Raw genomic sequence first — 17,080 nt, 5'->3', positions numbered from 1 at the left:
ATTCCTAGAATAAATCCCTCTTGACCATGGTGTATTTTCTCAATGTGGTGTTGAATTCTGTTTGCTAGTAGTTAATTTAAGATTTATATATAGGTGTTCCTGAGTGATATTGGCTTGTAGTCTAAATCTTGTTATATTTTAGTTTCAGTGTAATAATTTGCTTCATAAAAGGAATTAGGAAGTTTTCCTTCATTTTCAATTTTCTGGAAGTAATGTAGGGAGGAAGCAAGAGAACTAAAAAGTTAAATCAAGCTATATTCAGAGACTGCAATATGCTGATCAGCCCTGCAGCCAGGCCACAGGGACACCTGCAGAACAAAGGAAGATTTCTGCTGGGGTTACTAACAACTTATTTCTCACTCCTGTGAAGGGGAAACAGGAAAAAGTCTTTAAGTGGCTGCCTACACAGGATAAAATTGTTCATTCCCTATGGCTAAAAGCAGAGAACCTATAGATTAAATTCTGGGAGCTGTCAGCAGGCCTTTCATGCTACCTATTCTTTCCTTTTCATGCTCCATGCTCTTACCCTTCCTCACTGTACGTCCATATCAAAGGAAATGGGTAAACTAAGTCTTTAAACTGTAACTCACAGGAACTAAAGAATGATATATACACTGAATTCCCTCTCACTGTCTTTACTCTGTCTCTCTCAGTGTCTTTCTCTGGGTGTCTCTCAGTACCTTTACTCTCTCACTGTTCTTGTCTCTTTCTATTGTCCTTGTCTTTCTGAGTCTCTCTTAGGCTCTCTCACTGTCTGCCTCTGAGAGACCACGCTCTGTCTGTGGAGTGTTAACCCTTCTCTAACTTTGGGGTGTGTGTTGAATTCTTTCTGTACTCTCCGCCAACAGTATAGAAAGAATTCTCTCAGTTCAGGGCTTCGTTTCCCTCCCACTCGGGAATTTGCCTTGTCCTTCATCACAATAGTTTATCGAGCATTGGGACTATCTGATGTTTGAATGTTTGGGAATTGCCCTATCGTACTTTTTAATTTTTCACTTTTTATTTCTCAATAATTTTCTCTACTTCTATGTAAATTGTTCTCTTAAGCATTCTATCTCTAGTGGGATAAATTTTAATAATCTGTATTTTTATAGGAAATTATTCATTTCATTTAGTTGATCAGTTATATATGTGGGTCTATAAAGTATTATGGTTTTGAAATTTTTTGTTTCCTTTTTGTCATTTATTTGTGCTATCTCCCTTCTCTTCTTGATCAAAGGACCTAGAGGTTTGTCTAGTATGTTTTTTATTTTCCAGAAATAACCAGGATTTGGATATATTGATTAGATAATGTATATTCTATTCTCTACCTCATTATTGTCTTTTATCTTTATTCTTTCCTTCTTCATGCTTTTTTTCTAAGCAGAAATTGAAATTATGTTTCTCTGATTTTCACTGATAAGTGTTCAATGCTACTAATTTTCCTCTCATCAACACTAAATGTATCCTATAGACATTAATATGTGGTATTTTCATTATCATTTTTTAAAAAAGATAGTGTCTTATTTCAGTCTGTGTTTCAAGTGTTTTTAGTAGAAGAATTTTAAATTTAAAGATGAAAGGGCCTTTGTGTTTGTTTTGTTTTTCTTAGTACTTCTGGTTTCGTTGCACTGTATTCAGGGAGTGGTGTTTGTAATATTTCTACTTTATGCAACTTGCTGACATTTTCTTTGTGACTTAACATATGATCAATTTTTGTGAATGTCCCATGGGCACTTTAGAAAAAGGTTAATTATTATTAAGAGTCGAGTTTGATATATATCCGTAAGATTTATCTTGTTTAATTATGATGTTTAGGTCTTCTGTCTCCTTTATTTTTGTGTTGTATTAAAATTTTCTGTTAGTGTGTTTTTCCTCTATGTATCACCTTTGTTTCAAAAGGTGGTTTCTGTTTTATTTGGTACATAAATAGTCATAAGTGTTATAGCTTTATTGTGAATTGTGGCTTTTGGTATTAAACATGCTTTTCTTTGTTATGGTTAATGCTTTTTGAGTGGTTTACATTGGTTTGTTCTATATTTCTTGCTTCTCTAAATTTGTTTTAGATATGTGTATAGTATATAGGTGGTCCTTGCTTTGAGTCAAATTGAAAATTTTATAGGCCAGTTGAATCCATTTGAATATATTGATATTACTGATAGATTTGTCTCAACTGTGTCGTACTACTTTATAAATATGTGTATCTTTGCTATGTTTCTGAGATATCAGTTCTTTGCTTTTTATAAAATCTTTGGTTTAGAAAGAGTTTTTTTTCTAGTGGTTGTCTTTTAATATATTTAAAAACCATTGAAAATATTCCTAGCCTCTTTTTTCTGTAACTTTTAACTCTCAGATTTTTGTTTTTATTAGTATCCTTTAATTCTCATCCATTTCCTAGATAACAACAATATACTTTTTCTTTTTCCTCTCTTCTGCCAATCTTTAGTTGCATTATTTTTACTTTTTCACAACATACTATTTTTGTATAGTTGGCATTCATCCATACTCTCGCTTTTGTTTTGTTTTAAACCTTTATTTAAATATTTTAAGTGCTCATCTGTCTTTTTGCTGAGACTTTCTCAGTTTTTTTCAATTGGATGAAGCTCATCTAAAAGATTCCTCAAGAAGAGAAGGTGCAGAATTCCTTCCATTGAAAAATACTCTTTTAGAACGAGGCTGAAGGCATCACTCTGCCCGACTTCAAACTATACTACAAAGCGGCAATAATCAAAACAGCATGATATTGGCAGAAAAACAGGCACACGGGCCAGTGGATCAGAATCAAGAGTCCAGAAGAAAACCCATGTTTTTATGGGCAAATAATTTTCGACAAAAGAGCCAAAAACATACAGTGGAGAAAGGAAAGCTTCTACAATAAATGGTGCTGGGAAAACTGGAAAGCCACCTGCAAAAGAATAAAACTAGACTGTTGTCTATTATCATATACTAAAATTAACTCAAAATAGATTGAAGATCTGAGTATAAGACCTGAAACAATAAATTGCATAGAAGAAAACATAAGAATTAAACTCAGGGACCTTGGACTTAGAGAGAATTTTATGAATTTGACCTCAAAGGCAAGGGAAGTAAAAGCAAAAATAAATGAATGGGACTATATCAAAGTAAAAAGCTTCTGCACAGCAAAAGAAGCCATCAACAAGGTAAAGAGACAACCATCTGAATGAGAAAATATATTTACAAGCAACGCCTCCGATAAGGGCCTAATATTCAAAATATACAAAGAACTCATAAACTCAATAACAACAAGAAAACAATCCAATTAAAAATGAGCAGAGGACCTGAACAGACTCTTCTCCCAAGAAGACATACAAATGGCCAACAATTATCTGAAAAGATGTTCAACTTCACTTGCTATTAGGGAAATGCAAATCTAAACCACAAGGAAGCACTATCTCACACCTGTTAGAATAGTTGTTATGCAGAGAAAAAGGATCCCTCATACACTGCTGGTGGGACTGCAAATTGGTACAGCCACTATAGAGAACAGTATGGAGATTCCTCAAAAAAATAAGAATTGATCTACCGTATGATCCAATAATCCCTCTACTGGGTATTTACCCCCAAAGACTTGAAGACCCATATCTGAAAAAGATATTTGCATGCTGATGTTCATGGCAGCATTTTCATGGTGGCCAAGACATGGAAGCAACCGAAGTGTCCTACAATAGATGATTGGCTAAAGAAGCTGTGGCACATATATACAATGGAATATTACTCAGCCATATGAAGAGATGAAATACTACCATTTGCGACAACATGGATGGACCTTGAGATAATCATGCTAAGCGAAATAAGCCAGACAGAAAAAGTTGAAAATCACATGATATCACTTATATGTGGGATATAAACCTAAAAGCAAAACAGGACAAAAGACTTCATGGACATGGACAATAGACTAGTGGTTACCAGAGGGTAGGGAGGAAGACGGAGTAAAAAGGGTCAAATATATGGTGACAGAAAGACATCTAACTACGGGCAGTGAACATACAAAGCAATAACTATGTCTGTCTATCATCTATATCTGTCTGTCTGTCTGTCTGTCTGTCTGTCTATCTATCTATCTATCTATCTATCTATCTATCTATCTGGATATAGATAGTCATACACCTGAAACCTAATAGATTTTGTTAATGTCACCATAATAAAAGAAAAAAAATTTAAAAAAGAAAAATACTTTTTTACTTATAGCCTTGTTATTTAAAGGACAGCTTGAGTGGGTATAAATTCCTTGCTTTATACTTTTGCTTATTGAGCTTTTTTTGTAAAAAGCTATGTGTGTTTTATGAAAATTCTGATGCCAATCTAATTTTTTTGCCCTCGTAAGTTACTTGATCATGTAGGATGTGAGGACTTTTTAGCTGAGGAATTGAATAGTTTTAGTAGGATATGTCTTGACGTTGATATTTTGGGGGGTTAATTTACGTGATACCCAGTAGACTCTCATTTTGTAAATTCAAGACTTTTATTTTTGGGTAAGTTTTCTTGGTTTTTATTTGAAGTATTAGTTCTATTATTTGTTTTTCTTCTAATGTTACTTTTTTCTTTTCCTGGCTTCCATTTCTACAACTTTCTCTTTGATCTTCTTATTTCTTTATAGCTCCTTTTATTTCCTGTTTTAGTTCTTTGTATTTCCTCAATACCCTTTATAAAATATTCATTTGAGTTTATTCTCCCTTGGGTATTTTATACATTATTTTTCATGTATGAGATAATTTTGTCTTTTTCTTTCACATATTAACTGAGTTTTGTCAGTTTTCTTCTTACACCTTCACTTGTCCATGTGTGTTCTTAGTTTTTGGATTTTTGACTTAAGGTAGCTTTTTATTTCCACAAATTCTGATTTGAGTATATTAATTCCATCTGGAGTATTGTCATGTAGTTTTCTTGTGTTTTATGGTTGTTTTATTACAGGAATTTTCCTCTGTTGATGTCCATTTGATTTCCTGAAATTTTTTTGATACACCTCTATATCAATCTGTTCATTTTTCTGCTCATTTTTATGGTATTGGGGTGTTTATAGGAATCTTAGCTCATTGGCTCCCTCTTCTGTCACTATAGCAAAATCTAGATACTTTAGTAGACTTTTTTGTTTGTTTTGATGGGGGAAGGTTGTTCTTAGAATTTTGACTCTTGTAGGATCCCCAATTTTTCCTTTTCTTTTTTCTGCTATCACCATCCAAATGCCAAAGGGCATTTGTCTATTTTTGTCTTATTTCTCTTCTAGAAACGATGTGTCTCAAACATTATTCCTTCAAGTTGTGTCTGCTTTTTTTTTTTAACCTATAGTTCATGCTCTAATTTGCTTAGTTAATTTTTAGTATTTCAAAACTTAGGGTGGACTTTTTCTAGCAATTGTTTTAGATCAATCTTAGGTTCATCTTTAGCTCCCTTCTTGTTTCTTCATCACAGTTTTCCCCAGTCTACCTTTGTTTGCAACTTGTGGCCGAGCATGAGTGAAAGGAGCATGAGAGATCACTTGCTGAGATTAGGTGGTTTTTTCTTATTTTTATTTGTAGTTGTTTTGAATTCGGGGCAGTTTCTTCAAGTTATCTAAAGGGCATGCTTGACAGTCTATGCTGTTTTTGGAAGAAATATGGAGAGATGAGGACCTAAGCAGCTACCATTGTCTTCAGCAACCCAAAATTTCCTAAAGTTAGAAGTTTTAAAATGATGTTTTTACTTTCTTTTGGTTTGTTTTTGTGTTTTAATGTCACATCTCATTTAATGTGCATAATTCTGTAGATAATGTTATCGTCACTTTACAGATGAAGAAATTGAGACCTAGCAAGATTTCATGACTTGAGAGAGATAATACAACTAGAAACTGGTGGAGATGAAAATCAAATCTAAAATGTATGATGCTAAGCTTTCTTTCTTTTTACTACACCATGCCGTCTCCATGGGCAATTGAACTTACAAAAACGTACATTAACAAAGGGCTGCAACCTAATACATTTTAGTGACTATTAATATAAACTATCAGTTCATCTTTTTTTTGTCTCTTCTCTTACCCTGTATCCCTGTTATATTTTTAGTAGCTTCTATTAGCTGCTACTCTTTGATCTTCAAAGTTACATCCTTCTTGCTCTAAATGAGATAATGCACATCAAGCACTGTCTCAAGGGAAACTAATTCAGCAGATGTTAGTTTCGTTTGTTTTTATTTTAATCGAACCTTCCACTCTACCTTCCCCCAAGGCAAACAAACAAACAAACAAACAAAACCATCATTTCCCCTTAGCCCACTTTTACTTATGGAAGGACCTATGCACATTTACTGTGCTTTCAAACTCACTGCAATGTGGCATTCATCTCCACCTCAGATTTGAAACCAGCCCTGTTTTGAGGCTGTAAAAACTCCTAGATCCTATAAATGATAGCCCTAAGTAGCAGTTGGCAATAACCTTAGGCAGCCTCCTTTCAGGAGTGGGATGTTATATTGTCTGTAGTTTTCTTTAAAGTAATTTAATCTGTACCCTAGGGGTGCTTAGTTAACATTGTTGAAGTACCCTAATCAGGAATCCACACTCTAGGGGTAGTTAGTTAACATTTGAAAGACTCTAATCAAGATTCTATACTCTAGAGGCAACTGATGCCTCAGATATTGCTCTCTCAATCTGCACCAGTGGGTGCATTAATTAGAATAAAAGATGTTAGAAGTAATTTTTCATTGGTGAAACGAATAGTATTTAAGATATGTAGTTGACCAAGTGCCTCCACTGGGACATGAATGGAGGATAAGGATTTGGTGAGGCTAGCAACCTACCAGTGTAGTCTAGAGCTTGATTGGTCCTGGACTTGCAGTCCTTGGCGAAGGATTTTGTCAGCTTACCTGGCCAGTGGAGCATAAGTCTCTATAAACCTACATGGGCCAAATCCACCTGCCTTTGCCTCTTTCTCTGCCCAGAGCTCTTTGAACACACACTCTGGCTCCACTTATTGTTTGCATTTCTTGTCTATGGAGATGTTACTCCAAATTTTGAGGCAGACTATTTTTTTTTTAATTTCTTAATATATATTTATATAATAGTATTTTTTAGTAGCTTGGGTATCAGAAGTATGAATTTGTAGTGACACTTGGATCAGAAGCACAAGAATTATTTTTAAGTGGTAACTTATTGTTTTCTGCTTGAGAATATTGTCAGTATTCTGAGGCCAGGTTCCCATCTGTGGGGACAGCATTGTAGATATGTAATTCTCCTGATACTTTAGTGGTCTAATTAGGTTTGGTAATTTTTTGAAGCCTCCTTTTTATATTGAATTCTGTTCAATACTGGCAGACAATTATCTTATATAAGGATAATGTTCTTGAATATATGTAAATTAAGTTATATAGGTCAAAATCATGTATGTGGATTTACATAATTTAGGTACCATGTATAGTGTAAGGAATGACATTTATCAGGAATTTTTTATACAGTGAACACTACCATTATCTTTTATACCTTAATTAACACGTACAAATGATATAGCGTATTCAATAAAAAGTTTATTACTGTAGCCCTTATCTTCTGCAATTTGACGACACTGATGTAGAGGTATGGCATGTGTTACCAATCTTTCTTTCCAAACATACTGAGAAGAAAGCCATAGACTGGTCTTAATTGCTTTCTTTACTCAATGGGAAACAGAAAAAGTAGTTTTCTTTATAAAATATTTAGCTCCATAAATGGGTTATTCACCTTTTTAACTGTTTTTTTTTTTAAGTGGGCTATCTATAATATAGGTATACATAATCAGCTATAGGCCTTATAATCAGAGATGATAGAGATTTAAACTGTAGTTAATAGAATCATGGAATTGTAGAGTTTGAAATGACCTTAGATGTTTGGTTAATCATTTCGTGAGTCCCAAAGTGTCTTATTTAAACCCTCCTTCCAGAATTTCATGCCTAGCCTCGACCACTGACATGAGTTAACATCCACTTAGAAATGGATATATAGGCATATATGCCTGTCTGTCTGCCTTATAGGAAACAGTTGATGTCAATAGGATTGTAGTAGAAATAAATGGTTAAAGGACATGAAAGTCTTTTAATATTTAATGCTGTTCCATCATTGAAAGCATTTAAAACCAGGTTTAAGATATTTTTACTTGTTAAGATCCTCAGAGCAAAAAAAAATAAAAGAAAATTGGAAAAGGGTGTAAAGTATTTCTACTTTTTGAAATGTTCTGAAACCCACATATTGAATACATATTATAGAAATACAAGATATAAGGGGATGATTTGAGTTTAGTAGTTTGGAAATATGTACATTTTGTTCTAATTGTGGTGTGAGGCCTTAGTGAATTTCAGCATAATTATTTTTGTACAAGGCTTTTTTCATAAAGCACCAATCATTCTATCTGACCTCACAGGGCTTTTGTGATTATTAGACTAGTCTTCATGGTTGATTATATTATCCTTTTAAATTGCCTTTTAATTTTCAGCCGATGTAAGTGAAATAGATAGTATAAATTAATTAATATTGGATCTGTTCAGTGTTTATGCTCTAGGAGATTTCAAGAGACAAACAGAAAGAAAAGGTTCTAAACAAACGTGCCATTTGGGGCAGTGGCATTTTATTATTCATATCTTGCTTATTTGTTATTATTAATAAACTGTCTTATCAGTGTGCATATAAGTAGCTATATGCTCCATAATCTAGGGGCTTATTGATTTAAACTATGTTTATCTCATTACCAATCACTTTTGAGTCAGGTGGCTGCAAATTTCAAGTGGCCTTTTGCATGGTCCTGTTTGTAACTCGTATGTGCTCTTTTGTGAAGATTATTTTGTCCCTACTAAATTTCTGTTACTTTTTTTTCTGCCTGAAGTTCTACTTATCGTTTTGCTTCATTTTCCCCCTCTAACATGCTAAATTTAGATGGCTCATTGACTGCTAAGTACTTTTCTTGCTGTTGGGGTTGGTCTTGTAGGATGGAGTAATTATGTGGCCTGAGGTGCCTAGAGCTTTATGTATAAAACAAAACCAGTAACTGAAATGTCTATTCTTGAAATGTCACGTTTGGGAACATCGGTATTCTTTTTTTGATTTGCCTTCAGAATTGTTATGTGATCTTTAGAGCATAAGGCTTCTTGGTTCTACTCCCAGATTACCAGTAATAATAATAATAAAAAAATGCCATATCAACAAATGCCCTTGATGTTATGAAGAAAATCATATGATTTTTTATTTATTTTTATTTTTTATTTTTAATGCACTTCTCTCTCATGGGTTTCTGGGCTCTAGAGAATCTTAAGACAACAGCATCATGGATAAACATATAGAGGACTTATTTACTTTGGAACAAACTTGTATAAGTAATTTCATTCATATCATTCAGTATCTTTGGTTCATAGTTAAATACCTTTGGTTCATATTTAAGTGCATTTTATGAGTTGGGAGCAAAAAAGTGAGAATAGCCTACGCGTCATCTGAAGTAGAAGTTTTAGAAAATCTATGTAGTGGTTACAAGGGCTTCATCTACTGGGGTATTTTCATTCTTCTCTAAATAAATAGATTTCAGTGCATTCCAGTGGTGCTGAACAACTTAGAGTGGGCTTGTAGTTTAGTTACTCTTGAATCTACTAAAGAAGAATGCATACATTCTTTCAGGGTATTGTATACTTTTAAAGTCTTCTAGTTGTTTTGGGGAGTGGAAGAGAGGGGAAGATGAGGAAAACTTTATGGGTCCATATTTAGGCTTGTACTCATTTTTGCTTTGTCTGTCTTAATCCAGCCATTTGTAAAATGAAAGAATTATTTTTAGGCCAGAGGTTTTTAACCTGTGGTTCTCATGGCAGTTGTGAAACCTCCGAAATCACATGAGAGTTTTGGTAGTTGGAGGGAAAAGATTTCAGTAGGTAACCGAAGTCTCAGATCCCAGTGCCACCTCCCCAGCTTCTCACAGGGGTCAAGAGCCACCGTTCTAGCCTATTTCTTCCATTCCCAAACCAGATGATTTGGATGAAAACTATAGTCTCAAGATCAACAAAGACTTCTGACATATGCAGTTACTTCTCAGAAACTTCCATCAATAAGCAAAACCTATCTTCAGTAGGTAATGATTTTATGGTAGACATATGTTTAAAAAAATAGGGTTTTTTTGTTTGTTTATGAAATACTCTTCATTACTCTTCCTCAAAGTTTTGTCTCATTTGTACATACTGGTTTTCCTTTATTTTTCTCCCTCTCTTTTATCATTTGTTATAATTTTAACTTATTTACCTTTTCTGCATGTATTTGTAACGTCTTTATTTCAAGCTACTTATCTCTTCCAACTAATAAATAGGAATTTGAGACTATGGTCTGGCTTTTTAGAATTTTACAACACAAACTATGACATTTTATATAGTGAATGTGTAATAAATGTTGAGAACTGACTGAGTCATCATGGAAGTGGTAATCTATGGAAACTTCTCATGGAAATTTGCTTACTTGTTTTTAATTGTTTCTGTCTTTTATTATGGATAGGTATGATTTGAAGAACATGCTGTTATTTTGTGATTCTTAGATAGTTACTGTGTAAATATAATTTAATTGAAAAATCTTCTCTGATTTCTTTAGGGGAGTAATCAAAGCATTGATCTCATTTACTAGACCCATTCTGTTTTTGAATGGAATTTTGTAATGGAATCTGTGTCTATTTATTTTTCAGTGAGAGAGATAAACCTGCAGGACATCAAGGAGGATTTGGAATTGGATCCGGAGGAAAACAGTACCCTTTTTATGGGCATTCTCATCAAGGGGCTGGCCAAACTGAAAAAGATCCCAGAGACCGTTAAGGCGATCAAAGAACGCTTGGAGCAGGAGCTAAAACAAATTGTGAAAAGGTCTACAACCCAGGTGGCAGACAGTAGCTATCAGAGGGGAGAGAACCTCACTGCGGAGAACCAGCCAAGGTAGATGGGGGCGCACTTTCTTTTGTTAATAACTTTATTTATTGTATCTTTTCTAGGGCATATGAGGGTAATTATCTTCTGTTGATATTATTTCTTGAACTTGGGATACTATATCCCATACAAACTCAGATTGGTGAAAACAGGTTGGATGGGCATAATTTAGCTGTTTTTTGATATAGTTGAGGTTTCAAAGCATTTTGTCCATACTCAAAGAATGAAGCAATTATTGTATATTTACTAAGTACTAAACAGTTCAAGGCAATTTATATATATTATCTCATTTGAGTCTCACTACAACTTTATGAGCTACTTATTAGCATTCACATTTTAGAGTTAGGGAAATGGGGGCTCAGAGAGTAAGTAATTAACTCAGGGTCCCAAACAAGAGGCTGGTCTTGGAGTTGAATACAAGTCCATGGTCTTTCCTTTGCTTTCTCCTTTAATGTGTGGTGATATTTGTCAATAGAGAAATCAGTCTCATAATTCCTGTATCTGCTTAAAACAACTAATGGGATTTGGATTTCATAATTCTTGTTTCATAAGGGGAAAACTGAATTTGTACTCTGATCCAAACTCTGTCTCAGCTATCAGACACTGGGAGATCATTTCTTCCTAGCCAAAGTTTAAGTCATAGACCAATGCCATCTGGTGATGGGGCAAGATATTTGTAATTGAGGCTTTCCTAGAAAATCCAGTTTTACTTTATATAAGTCACTGTTCCCTCCTCCTCCATCTCTGCTTCTACCCGCGAGTCCTCTGCATACACCAGACGTAGGCAAGGCAGGCATTTGGCGAGGGGGTGGTGGTGGTGTGGTGGGGGAGGCCAGTGGAAACTACAGTTTCATCTGAGAACAGGGGGCAAAGTAGAGCATGTCTTCTCAGTTGCTCAAATAATGTGACTTCCTGGGAGGTGCTAGACAGTGTGTGGAAGGCATCCTGATCTTGTTGACATGTTGTTAAGGAAATGCTGCTGTTTGTAATTAGGGCTTTAAAATTACTTTTAAAAGAAGATAAATGAAATTAAAAGAAGAAATAATAGTAGCTTACTTAGTATAGAATTCTCCAGACTTCCTTTAAAATTTTTGGAAAAATTAATTTATTTACATTTTATGTTTTATGTATCTAAATAACATTGATTTTAATTAGACTTTAAACTCATCAAAAATTAATTTCCTTGTAAATTTGAAAGTATGATTGTTGAAGAAACCATCCTATACCCCTCTCATGCCACAGAATATTTCAAAGCACAGGTTTTCATGAGCAAGCAGGGGTTTTGGAGTCAAACAGACCTGACTTTGAATGCCAGATCTACAATCTGAGGAGAGTAATACCTATCTTATATCTTATAGTGTTGCTTGTGTTAGATGAGGTTATATAGTTAGAGTGTAGTAGAATAGCGCCAGTAAGTACTTTAACATGCATATGTGTGTATATGAATATACAAGTTTATATTCTTGGTTCTTTCCTCAACTTCCATGTTCTTTGATCCACTCATATTATGATCCAAGGAGCTGGGGAATGGTCCTAAATTGAACTTTCCTTCTTTCTTTGCCTGGTGCCTGGATTTCCTTGAAGACCTTTTACTTCTTTACTCATGGATGCTCCAAAATTTTGATTTGCTGCTTGCCCTGTCGCTGCGAGTCCCTAGAGGAATAGAATACACTGAACTTTCATAGAGAAATAACATAACTATAATATATATTGGAAATAAAACGAAAAGGCATGCATCAATAACGTCTCTGCAGATCTTATTACAGTACCCTTAAAAGCAGTGTGTCTTTCAAAGGATTTTGACCTCTTCCTCTTCCATTCCTTAAGCCCCTTCCGGAAGTCACGAGTGGAAATCCAACAGTGGAAGTGGAAATTCAGCATGCTGCCCCTAGAAATAATAAATGTTTCTCTGTGAAGAATGAGTCAGCAGGAGGGACTTTTCCTCTTTTTCATTTTTTTGTCAATATTTTAAAGGCTTTTGTAGACAGGATATACATATTGGATACTGGCAAGTGAACAAGCTATTTGTCTTGGTTTCATGTCTGTAACATGATCTCATTTTATAAAATGTACAAATCTGAAAATTTGGGCCAAAATTCTTTGTGATAAAATAGTACAGGAAAAGCACATGTTTGGGGTGAACCACTTTTTGAAGATCAAAGATTAAATTCTTGGCCTGGAATTCTAAATGACATAATTTTAAGCTAGTCTGTTGTGGCTGTGTGCTATCAAATGCTTTTTAAAAACTTGTCAAGAAATAATTATCTTAGAAACATCATTCAAAAGTGATTTGCATTGTTGCTTCTAGAGGTTTAGAAGGTTGAGAAGGAATTTTGTCAGATTGTCACTTGAAGCTTGCATGGTACTTTGTGTTTATCCAACTTTAGTGGGAGGAGTTAAAATAAGTTAGTGGCACTTATTTTAGAGAGAAGTCAAGTCACAATGTTTGGGATTATTTTTTATTTTTATTTTTTTACCATCACCTCAAGGAATCTCATACTAAAGATATAAGAATCTGTTTTTCTAAAAGAAAGTTAGAGCATAGGCAAAAAGAGCCATGATTCCTTCTTCCTCAGCATGCATATTCTCTTCCTCACCCTCCAATGAAATAACCTATTCCAGATCATTAGCATATAAATGCTACTGTGAGGCAGGATACCAGCACTAACTTTTTCTAAATGTTTCATTGTTCAACATCATCTTATTTAATATATTCTGGTTGTGATGCATTGCAGGCTTTTTTCCATTTGTCTTTATGTAAAGAGAATTAATGTTGTGTGCTATTTTGCTAGAAAAATAGAAGGAACTAGGCTAGTGAATTCTGTCCTACAGTGCCAGAATACATTCACAGCCATTTTTTAAAAATCACTTTGGTGATCCACATATTGGATTTTATTTTTGATTCCCCTTCCCCAGGCTATCTAAACTAACATTTCCCAAAGTATCTGTTGTCTGTTTATAGGAAGAATATTTTGTCTTTCTGTTCATTCATAATCTATCGAGTATCTATAAACCTATGCTTCCTATTAAAGGAAAATATTCCACTATTATTGTTGCCAACTCGATAAACATTAGGGTAATAACGTGCTTTGCTAATCTCCCAGGACCACCTGCTACCCATACTGTCCTCAGAAAGTCAGGCAGTGTCTTCAATTTCATACAGCTAATTCGATCTGCAGCCTGTGCAGCTCATAACCAGCTTCTTCAGCTCCTGCTGCCTAATCACTGATTTTTTCCCAAAATCTAGTTCACAAGTATTTTCATATCAATTTTGTTTCAAAGAAACTGGAAGAAGTTCTCTAATATTTAACAAACAAAGGCATGAAGAATACATGGAAGAAATGAAATCTCGAAGGTGTGATATCTTGTCAAGAGCATGAAAGAGAAAAGAATGTGGGAAAAGAATGATTGGCATGTGTAAGGCAACCGCTCCATCTATTTGAATATGGTCCTGTTTAAACGTTAAGGCAGAAAATTCATTGCAGAGGGAGGTGTTGGAGGTCTGTTCCGCTTTGGTAAAACTTGGTCTTGAAGAGGGCAGAAAAGATTGAATGAAACTATGGTTGCCAGGGAGACCTTTTTCTCTTTGAGGAAGAGACCATTTTGCAGTGTTCCTAGATCTTTATTATGAGTGAAAGAAGAGAAAGTGATAAAGCAAAGAACAGGGCATGATCTGTGCTCACTTTGAAAGTCATGTTGAAGGTTTTGTGGAAAACACAGGAAAGATATACTTTAATGCTAAAAGTATTTGTATTTGATAGTAAGATTGTATGTTTTATTTTTCTACTCTATTTTGCAGCTGTTAAATTATAGTGAAAAATAAATTATTTAAGAATTAATTTAAAATATTCAAGTTATTTTAATCAGGAGAAATAATTAAAAATGAAAATCCTATTTATTGGGAGTATCAGTATGGAAAAATATAATACCTTTTTGCAGATTAAAGGGATTATGTCAGTTAGATTACTTTTCGTGATTGTGTGTGTGTATTTGTGTGTGTGTGTGGTTATTATCTGACTGCTCGTAGAAAAGAAGCTTCAAGAGAAGAAAGCACTAGTTTGCCTTGTTCAGCACCTAGCACAGAATCCACCTCACTCAGGATAAATATCTTTTGAATGAAAGAATGAATTCCACGTATACTGAATATCTGCCATGGACCAGAAACTGAGGCAAGCAAATAAGACATGGTCTCTGTCCTTACGGAGTTTAAAATCTAGAGAGTAAGAAAGGCATTAATCAGAGAACCCTGAGATAAGTATATTACTACAAATTGTATTAAGTACCACAGAAGAAAAACAGTGTGTCGTGAGAACATGTAACCATGGGAGCCTGAGCTGGTCTGAGTAGGTGGGCATTAGGGGAAGTGTGTGTGTGTGTGTTTTAATGAAGACAGCTTTATTGCTTGGTACTAGTTGTAATTATCAAAGCTCCATTTATTTGATAGCACCTACCAGTTTTTTTTCTAGTTGTGCAGTTAGCTTGATATCCACATATAATAAATGTGAAGGAAAGCAGCCAGATTCTCGATATGCCATTTTCAAAGTTTTATTTACCTCCGTGGTTGAGTAGATTTTGATAATTATTGCCAAGCATACAATAATAACCAGTTATCATGTCATCCGTAATGTTTGAGAGTTAATAAGTTAATAAGTGAGGTTAAACTTATTTTCATTTGTATAAAAAATAATTTGTTATGATATTTGGGTTATAGCTGGATATATTACTTCAAAATAATCAGAGTTGAGAGTGGGTAGAGGTATAGATAAAACAAGATTAGCTATAAATGATACTGAAGTAGGGTGATAGGTATAGAGTGGGTCATTATGCTAGTTTGTTTACTTTTTTAGCATTTGAAAATTTCAGAAATACAATGTTCAAATAATGTTTACGTCCTTTTTCAGTGAGCTATCTATTTTTCTTTTTTTTATTGATTTGCCGGAACTCTTTATATATTAAGAAAATTAGTTCTTAGACATTTATATCACAATATTACCCCAGTTTCTCTTTTGACTTTTTGATGTCCGGACTTAGACATTTGTTTTTATTTTTATGAGGTTACATTTATCAATATTTTCTTTTAAGGCTTCTGGGTTTTGTGTCAAACTTAAGACTCCCCTACTTTTAGATTACAAGAAAAATTTCCCAAACTTTCTTCTAGTACATTTTTAATATCTATATTTTTGATTCATCTAGAATCTGAAAAAGTGGCTACACTACTTTTAAACAAACATAACACTTATTACATTGTACTGTGGTGGACTGTATACCCCTTTCAGTTCTGCTTCCTGTGTGTCTGTCATGTAATTGATTGTCAGTGTTAGCTGCATGAGTGCTGAATAATTCTAACACTGAATCATCTACTTTATAGTCATGGTCTTTTCAAGGTGGTTATTTGCTTCATTTCCTAAATTTTTTTTCTGGTTTCTCAGTCTATGAAGGCTGTGGATTTGTAGGAATACATTGAATTATTGCTCTAAATGTTGAAAAAAATGTATTTAAAAATATTTTAAAAATTCAGAATCCAGAACTCTGAACGAGGCCATACTGTTGTAATAGAAAAGTCTTAAAAAGTGGTTTTATCTATAAGAAGATTTAATGACACAGGTGCCAAGGTTAGCTTTGCAGTACAAATAGTGTTTATGAAAAGAGAAATAAATACAATATTTCTTGTGATTTCTTTAAACCTATGGCTAGAGTCAGGCATGTGTTTCTTTTTCAGAAAAGTAGCATTATCTTTCATCTCTCTCTTACTCTTGTATCTGAAATGTAGGATTTTGTGGAATTGGTCATTTTATTTTGCAGAATAGTCGTTAAGAGCAGCTTTGAAGCAAGGTCAAGCATTTGTCCTTGTGCTTTCTTGTAGCCATTCCCAAGCACTGCATGTAGCACCTGGACATGCTTGGAATCCGGAAGGGCCTCGATGTAATTTAGATGAGTAGTTAATTCAAATCAAAGCAGGCGGGAAGCAAGTAAATTTGACTTCGGTGATTATGATTCCATTTGATTAAATCTCTGCTTTTGATTACATGTATCAGTGAGAACATGCTTTAAATACACCCAGCTATTAAACACTGAAGGGTATGAATAGGATGAAACAGGGACATATAGAAGAAATTCCACTGTTCTTCAACTGGAATATATTCCCTGCAGCTTTACTGAAATATTTTTAGAACAAATGAAAGGAATTAATTTTACATATGGGACT

At 34.2% G+C, this 17,080-nt stretch overlaps 1 protein-coding gene across 1 annotated transcript in view; it reads left to right on the top strand.

The window, feature by feature from the left end:
- The window catches only part of EXOC4 (exocyst complex component 4), a 640,998-nt gene that overhangs the window by 62,974 nt on the left and 560,944 nt on the right, over positions 1-17,080 (top strand). Inside the window, exon 6 of the mRNA XM_039860921.1 lies at positions 10,641-10,884. Within this exon, the coding sequence (XP_039716855.1) occupies positions 10,641-10,884 (244 nt within the window). The remainder of the gene's footprint in view (positions 1-10,640; positions 10,885-17,080) is intronic.

This window comes from Pteropus medius, unplaced genomic scaffold (genome assembly GCF_902729225.1).
Source record: "Pteropus medius unplaced genomic scaffold, Ma_sr-lr_union100, whole genome shotgun sequence".
In the NCBI taxonomy this organism is placed as follows: Eukaryota; Metazoa; Chordata; class Mammalia; order Chiroptera; family Pteropodidae; genus Pteropus; species Pteropus medius.
Note: the sequence above shows the minus strand (reverse complement) of the source record. Positions and strands in the feature narration are given on the sequence as shown.